This window comes from Lampetra fluviatilis, chromosome 10, assembly GCF_964198595.1.
Source record: "Lampetra fluviatilis chromosome 10, kcLamFluv1.1, whole genome shotgun sequence".
In the NCBI taxonomy this organism is placed as follows: Eukaryota; Metazoa; Chordata; class Hyperoartia; order Petromyzontiformes; family Petromyzontidae; genus Lampetra; species Lampetra fluviatilis.
Genome location: NC_136284.1, coordinates 6,621,065 through 6,638,137, shown reverse-complemented (window position 1 = coordinate 6,638,137; position 17,073 = coordinate 6,621,065). Strand labels below are relative to the sequence as shown.

Sequence of the window (17,073 nt, the reverse complement as noted above, 5' to 3'; positions counted from 1 at the left end):
GAGTTAGCTGGGGCGTAACGGTCGATTTGAATCAATGCATCATTTACACAACTAATAGACACAGTGAAGATCTATAAATGTTATCTAAATATTAGACAAACATTGTTTATGAAATAACAGTGTAATGTGCCCGTATACGAGATGGTGGGTGTTGTAACAGTGATAGCGATATGTTGCCAATAAACCCGTGTACATTCAGTTCCCTGAACCCACTGCCACCGTTGTGCAAATGTAAAATCGACAATTACCACGAATGTAGTACAAAAACATTTGTATATTTTTGTCATCATCTGCCCAACCTAGCAGTGGATGCGGCTAAGTTGGTCGGCGAAGTGCCAATGGCATCGATGGTACCGGCGGATTACAACAGCCGGCGCGGCAACGCACGCACGTAATCCCATCACTGTCGCCCTCGATTTTATCGCCGAGCAGCAACGCATAATCTGCGGTGGCAACCTCAGCTCGATTCGTGGGAACACGGCATGGCCATTGAGCAAGGGACCAAAACATCCCGGGCAGATTTGCCGGTCAGTTAATAATAAGTAATATTTAAAAATGCTTTTTTTAAAACACGCTTTAATGAAATGTACCGTACTCGTAATGGCAGAACTCCACGATTCCAGGAAGTGGCCGCAAAGTTTGCCATAACGTAAGGGGCCCGTGGTGATTTACAACCAACGTCAGTTGAGCGTGGACAATTAGACCCAAGCCGAAACATAACATATTAAAAAGAATGTTCAAAAATATTCTTTGTATTTTTTTTTATAGAATATAGTATTGTCATCAGTACGACATAAGTATACAAAGTTTGCAGTCGATACCACATTGGGAAGTGGGTTAAAATTGAGTTACAAAATTTGAGGAGATGCCAACAACAACAGAGTGAGTTAAATAAAAGTGTGTAAAAAGGAATGTGATGAAACACGAGTACAGAGTTGTTTTTACGATGTTTAAATTCGTTTTTGCTTACCCAACAAGAACGTTGAGACAGATTCGAGAAAATCTGTTGGGAGTATTGCTGCTGTGTGGCTCGCGATAATGGACGCTTTAGTTTTTGTCGCGTTATCAATAACTGTTGCAAAAAGGGAAACAACTATTTTACCATACAAAACTAAATATCTAACACATACCAAACACCCCGGTGACTGATGAGCCTTCCATACAGTTGCTGCAACTGACCATTCACATTGGAACGAGCCGTACGGTTTATATGTCCGCTGTGCCAATTACTTTCTTGCTAACACTAAACTGGATTCAATCATCAATTCCAACACTTCTTCAACGTTCAGGATTGTGAAAACGATTATCAGAAATCTATGATCTATCGAAAATGGATAATCTATTCACGACATCTCACAATCACCATCATACCCAATAAACTATGGATGCATTGAAACCACACACACATACAGGCTCTTCAGCCACCATCGAATTATTTCCACATATTGATAAAGATGCTTTGCTCTGAAAAAATCAAAGCTTAATGCAAATGTCCCTTGCTCTACACGGCTGTTATTCTTTAATGACATTGTGGTACTTCACATGTTTTCTTTTGCCGGTTAAAGAATTACAAATTTCAACCTTTAAATTGCCACTGGGCCACCAGCTGTTTAATGCATGGAGTGTCCCCTTTTATGTACCAATAGCTATTAAAATTCTGCCCCAGTGGGTGCTTAATGTGCTGGCTTGCTGCCAGGAATAAACATTTACCACTGCCACGGGTGTGCACACGTTTGGTGCAGGTGTCTCCGCATCAACACATACCATCCCATCGCACTCAACAGGAGTATTATCATCATCATCGTCTTCGGTCATTCTTACGCTTGCTCCTCCGTTTAATGCAAATACAGTAAATAACAAAACGTATCAAGAGGAAAGCAATAACCTCGGTTTTCGGTGGATGTACAGCCACTTTTAATGAATGTGTGCGGCCCATGGGGGTTATTTCCCCCCCCCCGCTTCACCACACTGGTCAGTGCGGACGCGTGAAGGTGGAGTGCACAGACCGTGGGAGCATAGAAGAACAGCTTAACAATGAATATTTCTACACTGCCTCCTGTTTCTCACACAACCATCCAGCACAATATCCAGGCTTCAGGCCTGCTTAGGTTCCGAGATCTGACAACACTGGGCAGGTGATTTGGTCACAGCCAGGCCCTAAGTTCCTGGCTCAAACTCTGCGCAGTCTAATCCCAATATGGTTACAGCGATGTCGGCGGTACACTTTAGCAGGCTATGAAATGAGAGTGGGTACAATGAAAGACACTGCAATGCCCAAGCCTCGTATTGCGAGCACTCAAAACTATGTGGGCAATGTGCGCACTGCTATTATGTAAAAGACACCCACAACGTGGATATATAATAATAATGGCGAGAAACTACACCCAGGTGTTCATCATCACCAGGTGGCATTACGACACGTGTTCATTCCACCCCTTCCTGTTATTGTTAGATCTCACTGTGCCAAGTCGCTGTTTACTGTGTCTCACCATGTGCTCCTAGGTATTCCCCTTTTCCGTCTTCCCTGTGTCGGGGTTTCCATTCTTTCCGTTTTTGTGGTAACCGCCACTGCGGTATTCATGGCGAGTAGATGTTCGAGCCATAGGAGCCTCATCTTCTTGCCAATGAGACTTCCACTCGTCTCATCCTCTTTCCGACGTCTTCCGTTTTCTTCATTCACTTGTGTTTGCAGTGTCTAATGTGTTAGAGTGTTGCCCATTGTTCAATTGAATTAGTCAGCCTCCAGACACTGGTGAATGGTTAACCTAAACATCCAGTTTCACCCTGCACCGACCAGCTCAGCACTCGGCTATGTATAAAACAAAGTCAAATAGTTTGGCGTTTTTATACTGTTATGAACAATTCTGTATATTGTTGGTTAAAAGCATATGTACACAACAACGCAATTCACAGCCATGTTACGTGAAAGACCATGGAAATTAGGAGGGAAAGGCCTCAATATTTATTTATATAGTAATTGGACCCAGGAATGCACTGCCAAGGAGGGGGGTGGTGGGGTAGCTCCTCACAAAAAACAAACCTTCCCACATTGCATTGTGCCAGCAACATTTTATAAGTTTAAATGAGTTAATTTCGTAATATGTTTGCTCATTGAAGGATTTGTCTGGTACTCGATAGCTGCACTTAGGTAACCATTCATATGCCCATTTATGAACTGGTTCTTGGGAAAACATTTTTTAAATGTAATTCTCATCAGGCCCCATTGTGAGTGCAGTCACCCTCTCTGGTCTCTCTACATTTGTGCTATGAAGAAGGGCCATTGCTCGAAACGTCACAGATTTTAAAAATATTATTTTAAGGCAGTGTTGTACACCAATGTGTTTTTGATCCTTATATATCTATTTCTAACAATGAGCAGGGTGGGCAGAGACGCAATGGTTTGTACACTGTGCTACAAATCTGGAAATGTGAGTTTAATTCGTGGCCACGACTAACATCAGTGGCGTGCGATATCCGATCTTGACGTGGGCCTACCATGCTCATCACCAACCCACACTGAACAGCGTTGTGAAGTATGCTCAAATGATCACAAAGGTGTGGAGGGAGGCCCTCATCCAGCAGCGGAGAGCTGTAAATCATTACCATATAACTATAAATCATTAAAAAAACACCCAACCCATTTGGATACATTTGCAAAGAAGACCATGGAGCACATATGTCCATTTTCTATCATTATTCACTTGCCCCTGGCTGCAGTTCAGCGACCCCACGAGACGCTGTCAGGAGACCTTTTCCTGAGACCGTGGTGTTTGATGTTAGCCTAGCCCCAGCCTTGACGTGCATCCACATCAACCATACTATGCCAAGGTCGTTTCCAGTTCCGAGGTAGGAACATTCTACGAGGTTTATGCAAACGCTAATACAGGAAGATGCAACCCACAAAACAGCTCTCATCTTGTAGATACACACTTAGGGTGTGTGGTCGCAGGCTACTAAACACAACTGTGAGGTTTTGTTAATGATTGAGAACGTTACTGTTACAGGCAGGTGCTCCATCACAACACGTTCATGTGACAGCACTACCACTGATAGTGGATATGAATGTACACATCATGGCGCCTCCTCTAGTTTATAAACCGACATGCTTACCCCAAACCACCAACGAAGCTTTACGCTGTTGTCAAGCCTGGGTATGTACAAACTAGGCAAGTAGTGATTCACCATCCAGCAATTAGATATCATCATTATCAGCTATGACCTATCCACTGATTGATGATGCGGCAATCCGCCCAGTACCGGCGCATCAGCAGATTTAGCCACCCTCACCACGGTGGACGTCCTCTCAAGGGTGTTGGCTCGTTTGTGATTCTAACCGTTTTTTTAGGTTGCAAAATCAGTTAACAAAAAGCCACCCGATTAGTTAGTCTTGTTATTGCATCTGGTTTATATAGTGTCTCATTATTATTCCACCTGTGTGCTGCTCCATTAGACACATTTAAAAATTGGCACGAGATCTGCACAAACCATAAATCGATTATCACACACAGTAATTAATGCAGGTGTAGAAATTAGTTTTTAATTGATGAACGGATGTTTCGTTACACGCCTGTTATCTGTAAGAGATATTCCTTTTGTTTTGCATTTTAAAGCGGACAGAAGGTTTCTCACCGGGGTTATAAGTTTCTTGTTTTTGCACTATGGATAATCACATGCAAATTAACAATAAATAAAAAGCCACTGATTAGCATAGTGAAGCATATCCAAACAACCCTATGACCTTTACGGCATGATGAGACCTTCATCTAGCAAATGGACTGAGAAAGGACTAAGTTTATTTATATATATTGTATGCAGTGGGTTGCCGCCCCGTGACCAAAGCTATTTGAATACATCGTGCAATTTGAACGTTGTCACGGTTGGTTTCGATTATTGCTTCCATGACCTTTTTGAATTGATAATCGATTCCATAAACAAGTATACCAAAAGATAAATCGATTATCAATTCACAACCCCTAGACTCTTGAGGTGCAAGGCCACCAACGCTCCCTGGCGATTGGCTCACGGTGGTGCATGGTGGCGGTCACACGGCCCAGAAGGACACTTACCTCTATGTCCCTCTGAAAGTTGAAGAGGTCGATCCTCTGCCAGTTGCTGCCATCCAGAGCGAGGACGTTCCATGACTGGAGATGGGAAAAAAATGGTGAGAACAGCGCCGTCGATAAACATTTTTGCACGGTCACAAATGACGAGGAGGCTCCCTGGTTTGCTACGTGTTTCACAATGAGCAGGATGTTATTGTTATTACTAAGGTACCACTCTCCCGTGCTCTTGTGAGAAAGCTACCTGACAACGGTCTTGGTACGTAAGGACACAAATACACGCTCGTGCACTCCTGAGAATATACAATGTTGAAACCGACGAGCCAGGTAATGCTGTGCTTCTATTTATAAAAAAGGTTGTGCTTGAGAGGTTCTTTTGAAGATTGTCATCGGTGTAGAATTGCTTATATCAGTTTGTATCAAACAGCAGTCCCTGTGACCACCCATAAAGGTCACCCATCCAAGCATTACTCAGACTCAAGTTTCAAGTTTATTTTGTTTAACCAGGTTAGAACTCAAGGGACCAGGATACAGTCTTATTTTCAAAAGTGGCATGGGTCGCTAAAATAACCAAAGCATGAACAAAAATAGTACACCAATGAAAGAAATAGCAAGGTATCTATATATTGTATAAAACTGGTCGTGATGCTCAATGTTAAATCAGTCAAGAGTGACAGGTTGAGAAGCAACTAATGAAACGGCTTTTCTTACCCTGGACACCTGGGCACAGCGACAGAGTGTGACCACATCCAGGCAGGAGAATATCCTACAGAGAGCACAATCAATAATCATGGCCAGCACTCCAGTGGTGTCACACGCTGCAGGGCGGGTGGTGTTGTGCTCGCCGTTAAATCCCGCCTCTGTTCCTGTTGATACACGAGATTAAAATCCCATTGAATCCCTACGGCGCTCCTAATAGTGACAGGAACTTGAGAATGTCAGGGATCAATCACGCTGCACTCGTCACAGATGTGCGGAAAGGGGTGGGGCTCCCCACTCTCTGCTGATGATCTCAGAAGTCGGTGGCTGCTGGAAAAAAAACACATTTCACATTTAACTAAAGAAGTCTGCCCAAAAAGGCCCCATGGAGCTGTGTGTCAATCACGTGACTTGATGAATTGCAGGTCCATCAGCCTCTTGTCATGTGGATATATAAACTGTTCCTGATGATTAGAGAACTTAAAAATGGTCAATTTAGAGGTCAACCAATCATGAGGAAATTATATTTAGAAAACGTTTTTCTACCACGTCTACCACAAATCACACTCTAGAAGAGAAACGTATCAAATGCCACTATGTAGAGCTTTTGCAGATTACCATAAGGCATTTGATTCAATTTGGACTGATGCAATCACTTACAATTGATAAAAACACAAGTAAGGAACAGCGACAATGAGATTGCACAAGTAACAAAATAAAAATCAGAAGAGTCGGGCGAGGAGATACTACAACTAAACTTTGAATTTTACCAGGAAAGGCCCACTGAGCTATATAGTTCTTTTTCAGAAGCGACCTGGCCACAAATGAAGTGGCTTATCATGTTGACATTTTTAGCAGCCAAATACTCTAAACGCATATTTCTAAATGTGGAGGGAAAAACCAGGAATACCCAGAGAAAAATCCACACGACCACAAGGAGAATATTCAAACTACAAATATACAGGCATCAGGATTGGGATCGTACAAACGACCTCATGCATACCAGCCGAGATTGTTAACTACATCTCGCCACTGCAAAATGTTAACATCTCTCTCACCAAGGTAATTATAGCCACACTCGAAGACATGTTCCTTAAAATTAAAATTGTATTGGAGGAATCAAGGTACAGTAGAACCTCGGAGATCGGACGCACCAGAACTCGAACAAATCGGTGTTCAAACGATATCTCCGAAAAAAAATTCCCCCAGAAACCCAACGAAATTCGGAGGTCGAACGGGCAATCGCGACTTGAAAGAACCTGTACAGCTGAGACGCGTATGGCCAGCATTCATGATGCTTGCCCCAAGGTTTTACCGTATAAGAGGCTCAGTTAACGCGAAGCTCTCACCCAAACAATAACACAACCACCTCCTCCTCCTCACCACCTTCCACTCAAGCCATCAAATCTCCTTATTACAGGTATAGTCCAATGTTCATTTATTTCATTTATTCCATATATTTATTCATTTATTCCATTTATTTATTGTTTCTTGTTTTTTTGTATGGATTTATGCATGTAATTACTGTAAACTTCGTGTAAAAATGCTTTATAATGAGATTTCTTGTGTCTGGAACCAATTTATGTCATTTACATTAAATCTTATGGGGAACCTTAATTCGGTGTTAGAATGGCCTTTTGGAACGAATTAAGTTCGATCTCTGGGGTACCACTGTATAAAGAGAAATAGTGAATATCTTAATCATCTCAGATGTTACGTTATTATAACAATCAATGGGAATGAACCACAAGAAATGGATTGTGAAAAGGAAAAGTAGACCAAAAGACCTTTGAGAAGGGGCTCTCAGGAGCTCCCTGTAGTGGAGGACATTCTTGCAGCGGCAGCATGAACAATACTTTGCAGTGCTGCACCTTTACCTTCTATGGATACGTGGGTTCTCTAAATGCATATGACTTGGCATGAACAATGTGTGCGCGTGTGTGAGCGCATGTGCGATCGTGAATTTTCAAAGTGTCATCCTGCATTAAATGCCGCTTGTAAAGGCCCATCATCAGCATAACAATGCGGCGTGCTCGAAATGTTTAAAAAGACATTACCCATTTCAAACAGAGACAGCTCTGCCTCCATGTAGAAAAAAAAAATATCCATCCCACCACCCATTATTCAAATGATAAACAGCTCGGATATTAACATATCGTTTTTAAAACACCTCTATTCAGTCTCCCGATATTTATAGTAAAATAAACTGTGAGAAAAGCAAAGGGGCTAATGATTGAGCATATCCCTCATTATTCATGTTAATAACATTTTAAATTAAACATTGTCTCCTCGATTGCTGCCAAATGATAACATTTTGTCCCAGCGGGTGTCACAAAGAAGATGGGGGGGGGGGGGTAACCTCCCCCCCCCCCCCGACACACACACACACACGTGCTCCAGCTGCTTGACGATTCAGGTCACCATCGCCGTGTCACTCATTCCCAGCCGAACGGATGGATTTTTAATTAATCTGCCATTTTTTCCCCCCATTGGTGCAGAGAGTTGGTTAAGTCCGGATGATAGAAAAATAAAGACCTCTCTTTCACTGCAATGGCATTCGAGTGATGGCTGCCCCGCAGGTCCGCTTTACTTCCTGCTTCCCTGCCACCTCATACCGCAGGCAATACAATCCGACGTGGTTTTTCTTCTCCTGCTCTCAGATGTATTATTTTCTTCTAAAAAAAAAGCAAGAACCCTACAACATTTGAGACACATCGGCAAATTGATTAACATCGATGACGAAGCTTAAGGATACGTGCATCGAATCGCGAATTTAAGAATCAATGTTTTTGGATGTGTATGTTGTGTGTGTGGTTGTTCCATCGTTAGACGAGGATTTGATAATTTTATCAAGTCGTTGGTTTGTGAGAGGATAACTGCATCAGGTATTCTCACAATGGTATGTGAAATTCATTTGAATTTTTTTAGAATCTGATTGATAGTATGTGTTTGACAGCGTGCTGCCATTACTGTTGGTTGACCTGTAAATTGACCCATTACAGTATTGCACAAATAATTTGGCGATTCTGCATTGGCGGTGGTGCACAAGCACAAATATCAAGAATACACCTCACCGAAATCATCAATAACACTGCCTTCAGAGAAAAAAAGATATAATATGCAACATTTTGGGCAATGGCTCCTCTTCAGAGTACATAAACATTGAGACCAGAGAGGTGACCATCTGGCCTCTATTTACATGCTAAGAAGAAGAGCCATTGCCTAAAAGTCGCCTATTATATACATTCTTCTTTTAAGGCCACAGTGTTCTTGACGAATGTGGAGTTTTTCATGACAGTATTGCATTTTCTATTATTTTCCTGAGCACTATCTAGTTGAGTGAAATGGGGATAATGAGCCTGTAATTTTTCAAATCGATTGTCTTCCTTTTTGAACAGAAGGATCATGGAGGCATCACTCCAAAAAAACCGAGGCATTTCATTTCCGTGTAAACATACAGCAAAATAGCTCAGCTAACTGATCCAGCAGCAGTGAAGTGAATGTGTTCATGTATATGTTAAGTATTCACATGATCCTCGACAGCTGCCCAAGGCTGCTACATTCATCACTGTTACATTTTATTTTATAGATTCTTCAATCAAATCGAATCACAACAATTAATTGAATCTCTGGGAAGGGGGGGGGTGGTGAATATTTCCATTGTTATGACACAATCAATACAATTTGCTGCAGGATTATTCCCACTACAAAAAGCTGAGCATTTTAGGCCGTTTAAACTGCAATAAATACTCAGCCGACCTTGGGAGCATAAAATACAAGCAAAAGCAAACCATCTGCCATCCGCAAAAAATAACAAAGCGGCAAACACGTAATCCACAACATACATCGGACGACATCGTGGATTTCATTAGTTTCCAAGATTATGTTTTCCGAGGCAGATAATGCTCCCCCAATGTGGCTAATAACAAACATGTGTCTGTATAGGTCGTGACACACACAGTGGAGGATGTGATATGGCTAGAGGAGGCAAGCCACAACCCCCACATCCCCCCAACGCACGAAACACAAGAGGCCCATAGTCGCTGTTCTTTTCCGCACAATGATGAAACCAGAGCAGAGAGAGGGGGAAAAAAACTAATTTGCTGGCCAAATGTAACGAGCAGAATAATCAAACGCCTTATTTGCATTGAAATTAGAGACGGACGGCATATGGTAGCTCGGTAGCTAGGCAGGTGGTCACTAACCTCGATTCAAGTCCCACGGCAAATTGAGTGGCTCCGACAAAATGCACGCACGCGTACACGAGCACTTATACATATTTCTTTAAATATCTGGCCTACAAAACGGCCTCAGCGGTCCTCATTATTTGGCACGCCACCAGCACACAGCTAACCACCATCCCTCGTCTTGTGGCTTAGGTCACTGACAAATATATATTTAATTTCAGCTTCCGTCCAATATTTTGTAGTATTCCTGTGAGAATTCTACTGGCCGAGCAAAGGAATTATAGATTTATTTACACCTCAACTGACACTTGTGTTAACTTAGAACTGTTATGGCACAGCTCATCACCGAAATGAAGACGTGGCATAACAAATCGTTAAAATCCATCTGACTACACTTGCAGAGTAGTGTGGAAAGTGGTACCAGTGTTTCGTTTATTACAAGCAACTGAGACCCAGCATACCGAGTTCATGACTAACATAAGTTGTAAGATCTAAACCGGTCTTGGGACCCCCATCCCTTCACCAACCCACATTGACCGGCGTGGTGAATTACGATCAAACAACCCCCATGACCAATGCAGTATGGAAAAACCCACAACCAAAAGTTGATTGAAAAAGGGCTGTCATTTAATTTTGGTTTTTTTACAAGTCACTGCCGAAACTGTGCAGGGACAATCTCCAACACAATTGGTGCTCTGTCATCACCTGTACATGCAAACAGAGCATGTGCTCAGCTTCAAGATAACAACAACACCCAATTATACATTGTGTAAAGGCAACTACATCTCAAGAGGATGTGCAGAAATATTGACAAAAACACTATCTTCAGAAAAAGAGACAGTCCCAGCACCGCCAATACAACCACGGCAAACATTGGAAGATTGCCGAAATCTGTAAGAGTGCTTAAAATTATCTGCGAGGCTTCGCAAATAGATTTAACAACAAATATGTGCTTTGCATGTACAAGGCTCTCTCACCTTAATCCAGACCACCTGTTCAAAATAATTGAATGCGTGGCCATTTTGTCACTTAGACCACCAACTAAAAAGAGTTGAGAAAATGTGCCCATCCCAACAAGCAGTGGTGAAACTAAGACAACTGTGGAGGTTTTTTTTTTAATCCTCATTAGGGCTCAATCAATACCGGCAGTCATCAATGTTCAGAGGCTACGCGAGCCGAACACATTGAGTTGTCGGAGCTACCATACAAAAACTCTTGGAAAACAGCAGCAACATCCGCGGCAGAATTTATTCCCAAACACGTGAACGGTATACACTGGGTGCAGCGGTGGTGCAGTAAATATTACACAGCGGAGAAAATCCGCCGAACAAAGTTTGATTTCTGGCCAGTGCCGATGCCAGCGGTGAGCGATTTTACCAGAACTGGACCTGGTTTTCTTCCACCCCGCTTTTACCAACCCGCAACCGACCAGCGTGAAGTATGACCACAAAAAACCCCATGACCATAGCGGTCAGGGGGAGGCCTTCTTTGAGCAGCGGATTTGTTATTATTTTGATAAACGCTCCCGTACAATGTCAACTTATAAAGTGTCTTCACGCAACCCACGGCTAAAGATGCTGAACAAATAGGACGGTTCACGCGTGTTCAGGAGGGGTGGGGGTGTATCGGGACTTCAAATCATAATTCATCAAATTGTGGCGAGAGGGGGGATGGTGGCAATTGGTACAGGTCCAGCGCTGAGATGATTTAAGGGTTTTTTGTTTGTTATTGGGGGAGAAGAGAGCAAGAGGGGGGAGGAGGGAATTAAAACAAGTACAACTCCAAAAGTGCCCGGGGTCTGCGACGGCTCAAACAGGATCGTAGTCGCCCGGGGCCATGCAAAGCTACGATTTTTGAAAAAGACTGGTCCTAAAAATACTTGATCGGTCTCCCACACCCTCACACGCAGGCAAGCACCAGGCACTTTAGTACAATCATGAGCCCTTGCGGTCGAATGGTATCACAGTCCAGTCATTACACCTCATTAGGGCACCATGAGCTTGGGCAGTCCAAGTCCTTAAAAATAACTTCCACATAAAGCCACGACATCGAGTAGGAACGCAAACGCTCGAGTTCACTGCCATCTTTCATGCAGCTCTCACTGGAATTGCAAACTCTCAGTCGTCACTCGCCGGTAACCATGGGCACCGAACACGGCCTACAGTACACACCACACGTCAAAAAATGCCGAGCAGTGCAGGTATCATCAGACTTGCATTCTTAAGTCACCTGTGCAGGCCCAGAAATACCAAAGCCGCCTTCACTGAAACACCCACCGATTATGTAGGTTCAAGACTCCAGGACCATCCTCATTCCCCTCCCCCTCCAGCAAATACCAAGCATTCTCTTTAAACTCCCAGCTGTTACTCTTTTGTTGTCAGGCAGGTTTGAGGCTGCCGGCTACGTACGAAAGACCGGATTGAGGGTGGCACGTTCGTTTTAATGATATCAAGTGCCCCGTTTTCAGAAAGGCTGTCCCAGCGTTTCAAAGCATTTGCGAAAACAGATATTGTCCCCGGTGTAAAATGTTCTGACATCGTGCTCGACTCGTGATGCAGGCAGAGGTGTGGGGTCTACGTGCGACGTGGATGTGGGGTTGACACCAGAGGGGCCTATGAGCAGGCCGTGGAGCAAACGTCAAAAAAAATTCGGCCATTCACTGCGTGGATACTACCAGTTGAATTTGTGTAACTATTGAAACGTGGGTAGGGCTAACCAAGGAAGGGGCTGCCAGCTCGTCATGCATCCCAGTTGAGCCTGCCAGAAACGTGGCAGCTTTATGTTTTGGGCAACTGGCACATGTGTGCCATTACTGGACAGATGGGGGTCTCGTTTGCAGGGGCTCTTTGCATACCTTAGCAACAGCTCCTTGGGAAGCTTCTTGTTAATGAGTGCTTCATCGCCATCACTCGAGAACATCTGTTTTGCACAAATGAGGCAGGAAAACAAAGCAATTTGTCACCAAACCACCTCTGAATAGCAAGCCTCCCACCTGTTACACAGTAATACATCAGAGACATTCACACGAATACATTTACAATTTTCAGAATCAAAATAGTTATGCTGGAGGAATCCGATGAGCTGTAAAGCTCTACTTCACAGATATCCATTTGAGGAAACAGGGCGGCAGGGTGGCACCGTGGTAACACTCGTGTCACACGAAGAAGGGCCTGGGTTCGATTTTTGACTCAGGTGCCTTTATGTGGAGTTTGTATGTTCTCCCCCTGTTCTGCATATGGGTTTCCTTGAGATTCCATGGTTTCCTCCCATAGTTAAAACGAACTATGTAACTGGTATAGGCAAAACATCTCGTTGCAAATAACTAAATTTGGATTACGCAAAGCAACATCGCCCCCACCCCCACCAAACAATCCAGGACCCTACTGAAAAAGTGTTGAGGCTTTCCTGGGTAAACATGCATAATAAAAAAAAACAAGTAATCCATCTATCATGGCGAGTACAGTTGTGAAACTACTCTCACATTTACAACCAAACAACTAACAATTGTTTTCTTCGGAGTATGCTCCTTCAAGGTTACTTGAAAACAGTTTATTCAAATCCATCTAAGCCAGAGCATCTCATCAGCCTTGTTTATTTTAGCTGTATCTCTGCTGACTAAACAAAACACCACCTTGGGAACATTCCTGCCCAGAATCATGGGAATCACGACACAAACAACCACCACCGGCTCATTATTTACTAATTATCAGCGAGAGGGAACATAAGTCTGCTTTTCAGATGTCATGACGAGTGCATTGGGCGTGCAGTGTGGGGGAAGCCTTCATCCAGCAGTGGAATGACGCAGAGCTATACATTATTGCTATTCAAATGTGCCAGAAATAGTGCAAGTCATGAGGGCACACTACCGCAATCATCAAACACAATGAGGAACAGGGTAGGAATTCCATTTGCAGTTGAAATTGCCTGTCCTGCCACTGAAATCTAAAAAAAAATTCCTTTTGATGAGCATTACTTGAAAGCTCGTTATAACCAAGACCGCAGGGAACCCCATGCATGGCACAGACACAGTCCCTTTTGTAAAACCAATGGGTGAATGAGGGCTTCCCCATCCGCTATTTGACCATATTTCACCACGCTCGTCAATGGGAGGGGGGGGTGTTCTCGTCTTAGAAGCAACACGTAGGCGTGATGCTTGACAGCCAATGACCAAATCATGCTGCTGCGTCCGATCCCCACCAGACCATGGAAGCTAAGCAGGGACTTTGTTTTGGAGCCTGGATAGCGCCTGGCTGGGCTACAACCAAAATGCATAACAGAGCCCTAGTCGGCGTTGCGGACATCAGAGGGCAGTGGCAGCAAATACCCAAGCCAGCGTCGTTCTCTAATTACCCACCTCCACCCCACCCCCCCAAAAAAACCCACAACTTTCGCCAACTGGCATTGACCAGCGCGGTGAAGTATGGCCAAAAGAGTGTCCACACTGCCTACAAAGGCGCGTGGATGTTCGCATCCAGCGGTGGATTAGAAAACGGGCTGTAACAACACACACAACCACCATATGACACTCTTTACACACTGAGACTGCTGTCACGATATTTATTGGACATCCCCCGCCACAAAGACCCCCTTATAACCTTCAGACTAAATTTCGATTTAAAGCTTTCGTGACTGCAGGGATTCATCTTCTTGGTTCTTTCGGTTAAGTCACGTAGAAGGGAAATAATAAAATAATAAAAATAAAACATAATAAAATAAGAACCAAGAAGATGAGCCTTCAGACTGTTAGAGAAAGTGCTGGGTGGGAAGGGAACTAAAACTACGCCCGGCCGCCTTTGTCTCCCCTGTGGCGATGTTTAACACACCGCCCCAGCTACTCATTTGAGGCAGAGTCGAGCCCACGCACGCACACAACCTGTAATGTGTTAGCAGAACGATTATTACAGTGATGTTGCGTTACAGTATTTCGTTTCCACACAGTGTTTATGCACCCCCACAGCACGTCCGGTTTACACTGGAGATTGTTGATCTACAGCACACACACAGCACGCCGGGCTCCCGTATCGATCAGCTGTAGCCCCCCCATTAGCTGTGGTTCTGATCAGCTGTAGCATCGATCAGCTGTAGCATTGATCAGCTGTTACACCCAATAGCTGTGGTTCTGATCAGCTGTAGCATCGATCAGCTGTTACACCCACTAGCTGTGGTTCTGATCAGCTGTAGCATCGATCAGCTGTTACACCCACTAGCTGTGGTTCTGATCAGCTGTAGCATCGATCAGCTGTAGCATTGATCAGCTGTTACACCCAATAGCTGTGGTTCTGATCAGCTGTAGCATCGATCAGCTGTTACACCCACCAGCTGTGGTTCTGATCAGCTGTAGCATCGATCAGCTGTTACACTCACCAGCTGTTGTCCTCCTTCAGCTGTGGCTTTGATCAGCTGTGACTTGTAAGTTTCAAGCCTCAATCAGCTGTAGCCCCCCCCCACCAACATCCTTACCACACACAACCAAATCTAACATCAATCAGCTGTAACAACGGCACAGGGATAGGCTGCAGCTTCCATCAGCTGTACTAGCCCCTGTGATCAGCTGCGGCTCGTAAAACCAAATCTGCAGTCAACTTTAAACAAGGGCTGTAAAACCGCGTGGGGGGGGGGGCCTTTAACAACAACAACCACCACCACCCCCCGCCACGCTGTAGGCCTGACCAGCTGTAGCTCCGATCAGCTGTTCAGCCCCATTGCCCAGCCCGACTCGGCCCACCGATCCGCATGACCCCGGCTACCCACGGCGCTTTATCTCTCTCCTCTGCCCAGCAGCTAAAAGCTTCACTTCCCAATCGCCGTGACCGCGGCAGCCCCTCACCTCGAACCTGCTGCGCGAGATGCCGTTCATCGCCATGTCTCCCGCACGGGGTTAGACACCCACCACCACCACCACCGTCTGAACGCCGACGGCGACTGTGGGAGACGAGCCGAGCTCGGCGCACACAAAGCGGGGCGAGGCGAGGCGAGCAGACGGACGGACGGACGGCCTCGTCTTCCACCCCAGCACGCCCCGACCCCGTCCCCCCTCCCCGTCGCCGCCAGAGGCCCCCCCGACTGAACACGGCCCAGCAGCCACCCCAAGGCAGCCACCCACACACCCCACCACCTTTCCGCAGGGGCAAGCGAACCCGGGACCCGCCTGGGGGAGTCGCTCTCTTCGAGCGGGGGCAGCGCAGGGGAGCCGCAGCCCGCTCGAACAACGAGGCTAAGGGCAGCTCATCGCCGTGACACGGACGGGCGTCTGGGCAGCAGCAACAGCAGCAGCGGTGGTGGAGGTGGTGGTGGTGGAGGTGGCGTCACGGGCCCAGGGCGCGCGCTCTCATTGGCTGCGCCGCCGCTCTCCCCGCGTTTCCGCACCGAGGTCGCGGCCTCCTCGCGAATGAGGGGGGAGGAGGGGGGGGGTAGGGGGAGGAGGGGGGGAGGTGGAGGTGGGGGGGAGGTGGGGAGCGGAGGGGAGGGAAGGGAGCGGGGGGAGGGAGGGAAGGGAGCGGGGGGAGGGAGGGGAGGAGGGGGAGGGAGGGAGGGAGGGGAGGAGGTGGGAGGGAGGAGGTGGAGCGGAGGGGGGGAAGGAGCGTGGGAGGAGGGTATGGAGGGAGGTAGGGAGAAGGGGAGGGAGGAGAAGGGGATGGAAGGAGGAGCAGAAGGGGAGGGAGGAGGAAGAGGGGAGAGAGGAGACCATGGGACGCCTCCCACGACTCAGAACGCAAAGAGCAAAGGGGGTGGTGGAGGAGGGGGGGTGGTGGAGGAGGGGGGGTGGTGGAGGAGGCGGAGCTTCGTGGGTGGTTGGGGGTAACGCCCCCCCCCCCTCCGGGTCCGCGGCTCAAGGCCCCCCCACCACCCCCGACCACGTGGCTCACATCGCCATGTGATTGGTGAGCGCGCGCTTTTTTTTGCCGCATTTTATGACGTCATAGGAGAGGCGGCCAATGACAGTGGAGAATGGCGTTGCGAAATGACGTCATTTTCGCGGGAAATTCCAGCGTGGGTCTTGTTTACATTTGTTTGTTTTGCTTTTAGTTTGGAGTTTACTTGATGTTGTTGGATATCTGACTTTCTCAACTGTTTGTGCATCCATTTAAAACTGTTCGTATGTCACCTTTCACGTTTTAATGCGACAG

At 45.8% G+C, this 17,073-nt stretch overlaps 1 protein-coding gene across 1 annotated transcript in view; it reads right to left on the bottom strand.

Moving 5' to 3' along the window:
• The window catches only part of LOC144934496 (F-box/LRR-repeat protein 20-like), a 39,697-nt gene extending 23,388 nt beyond the window's left edge, over nt 1-16,309 (bottom strand). Inside the window, exons 1-4 of the mRNA XM_078860315.1 lie at nt 15,774-16,309; nt 12,801-12,865; nt 5,772-5,826; nt 5,067-5,141 (exon numbers count right to left, since the gene is read on the bottom strand). Coding sequence (XP_078716441.1) covers nt 5,067-5,141; nt 5,772-5,826; nt 12,801-12,865; nt 15,774-15,809 — 231 coding nt within the window. The 5' untranslated portion in view covers nt 15,810-16,309. The remainder of the gene's footprint in view (nt 1-5,066; nt 5,142-5,771; nt 5,827-12,800; nt 12,866-15,773) is intronic.
• Between the last annotated feature and the right edge of the window lie 764 nt (nt 16,310-17,073).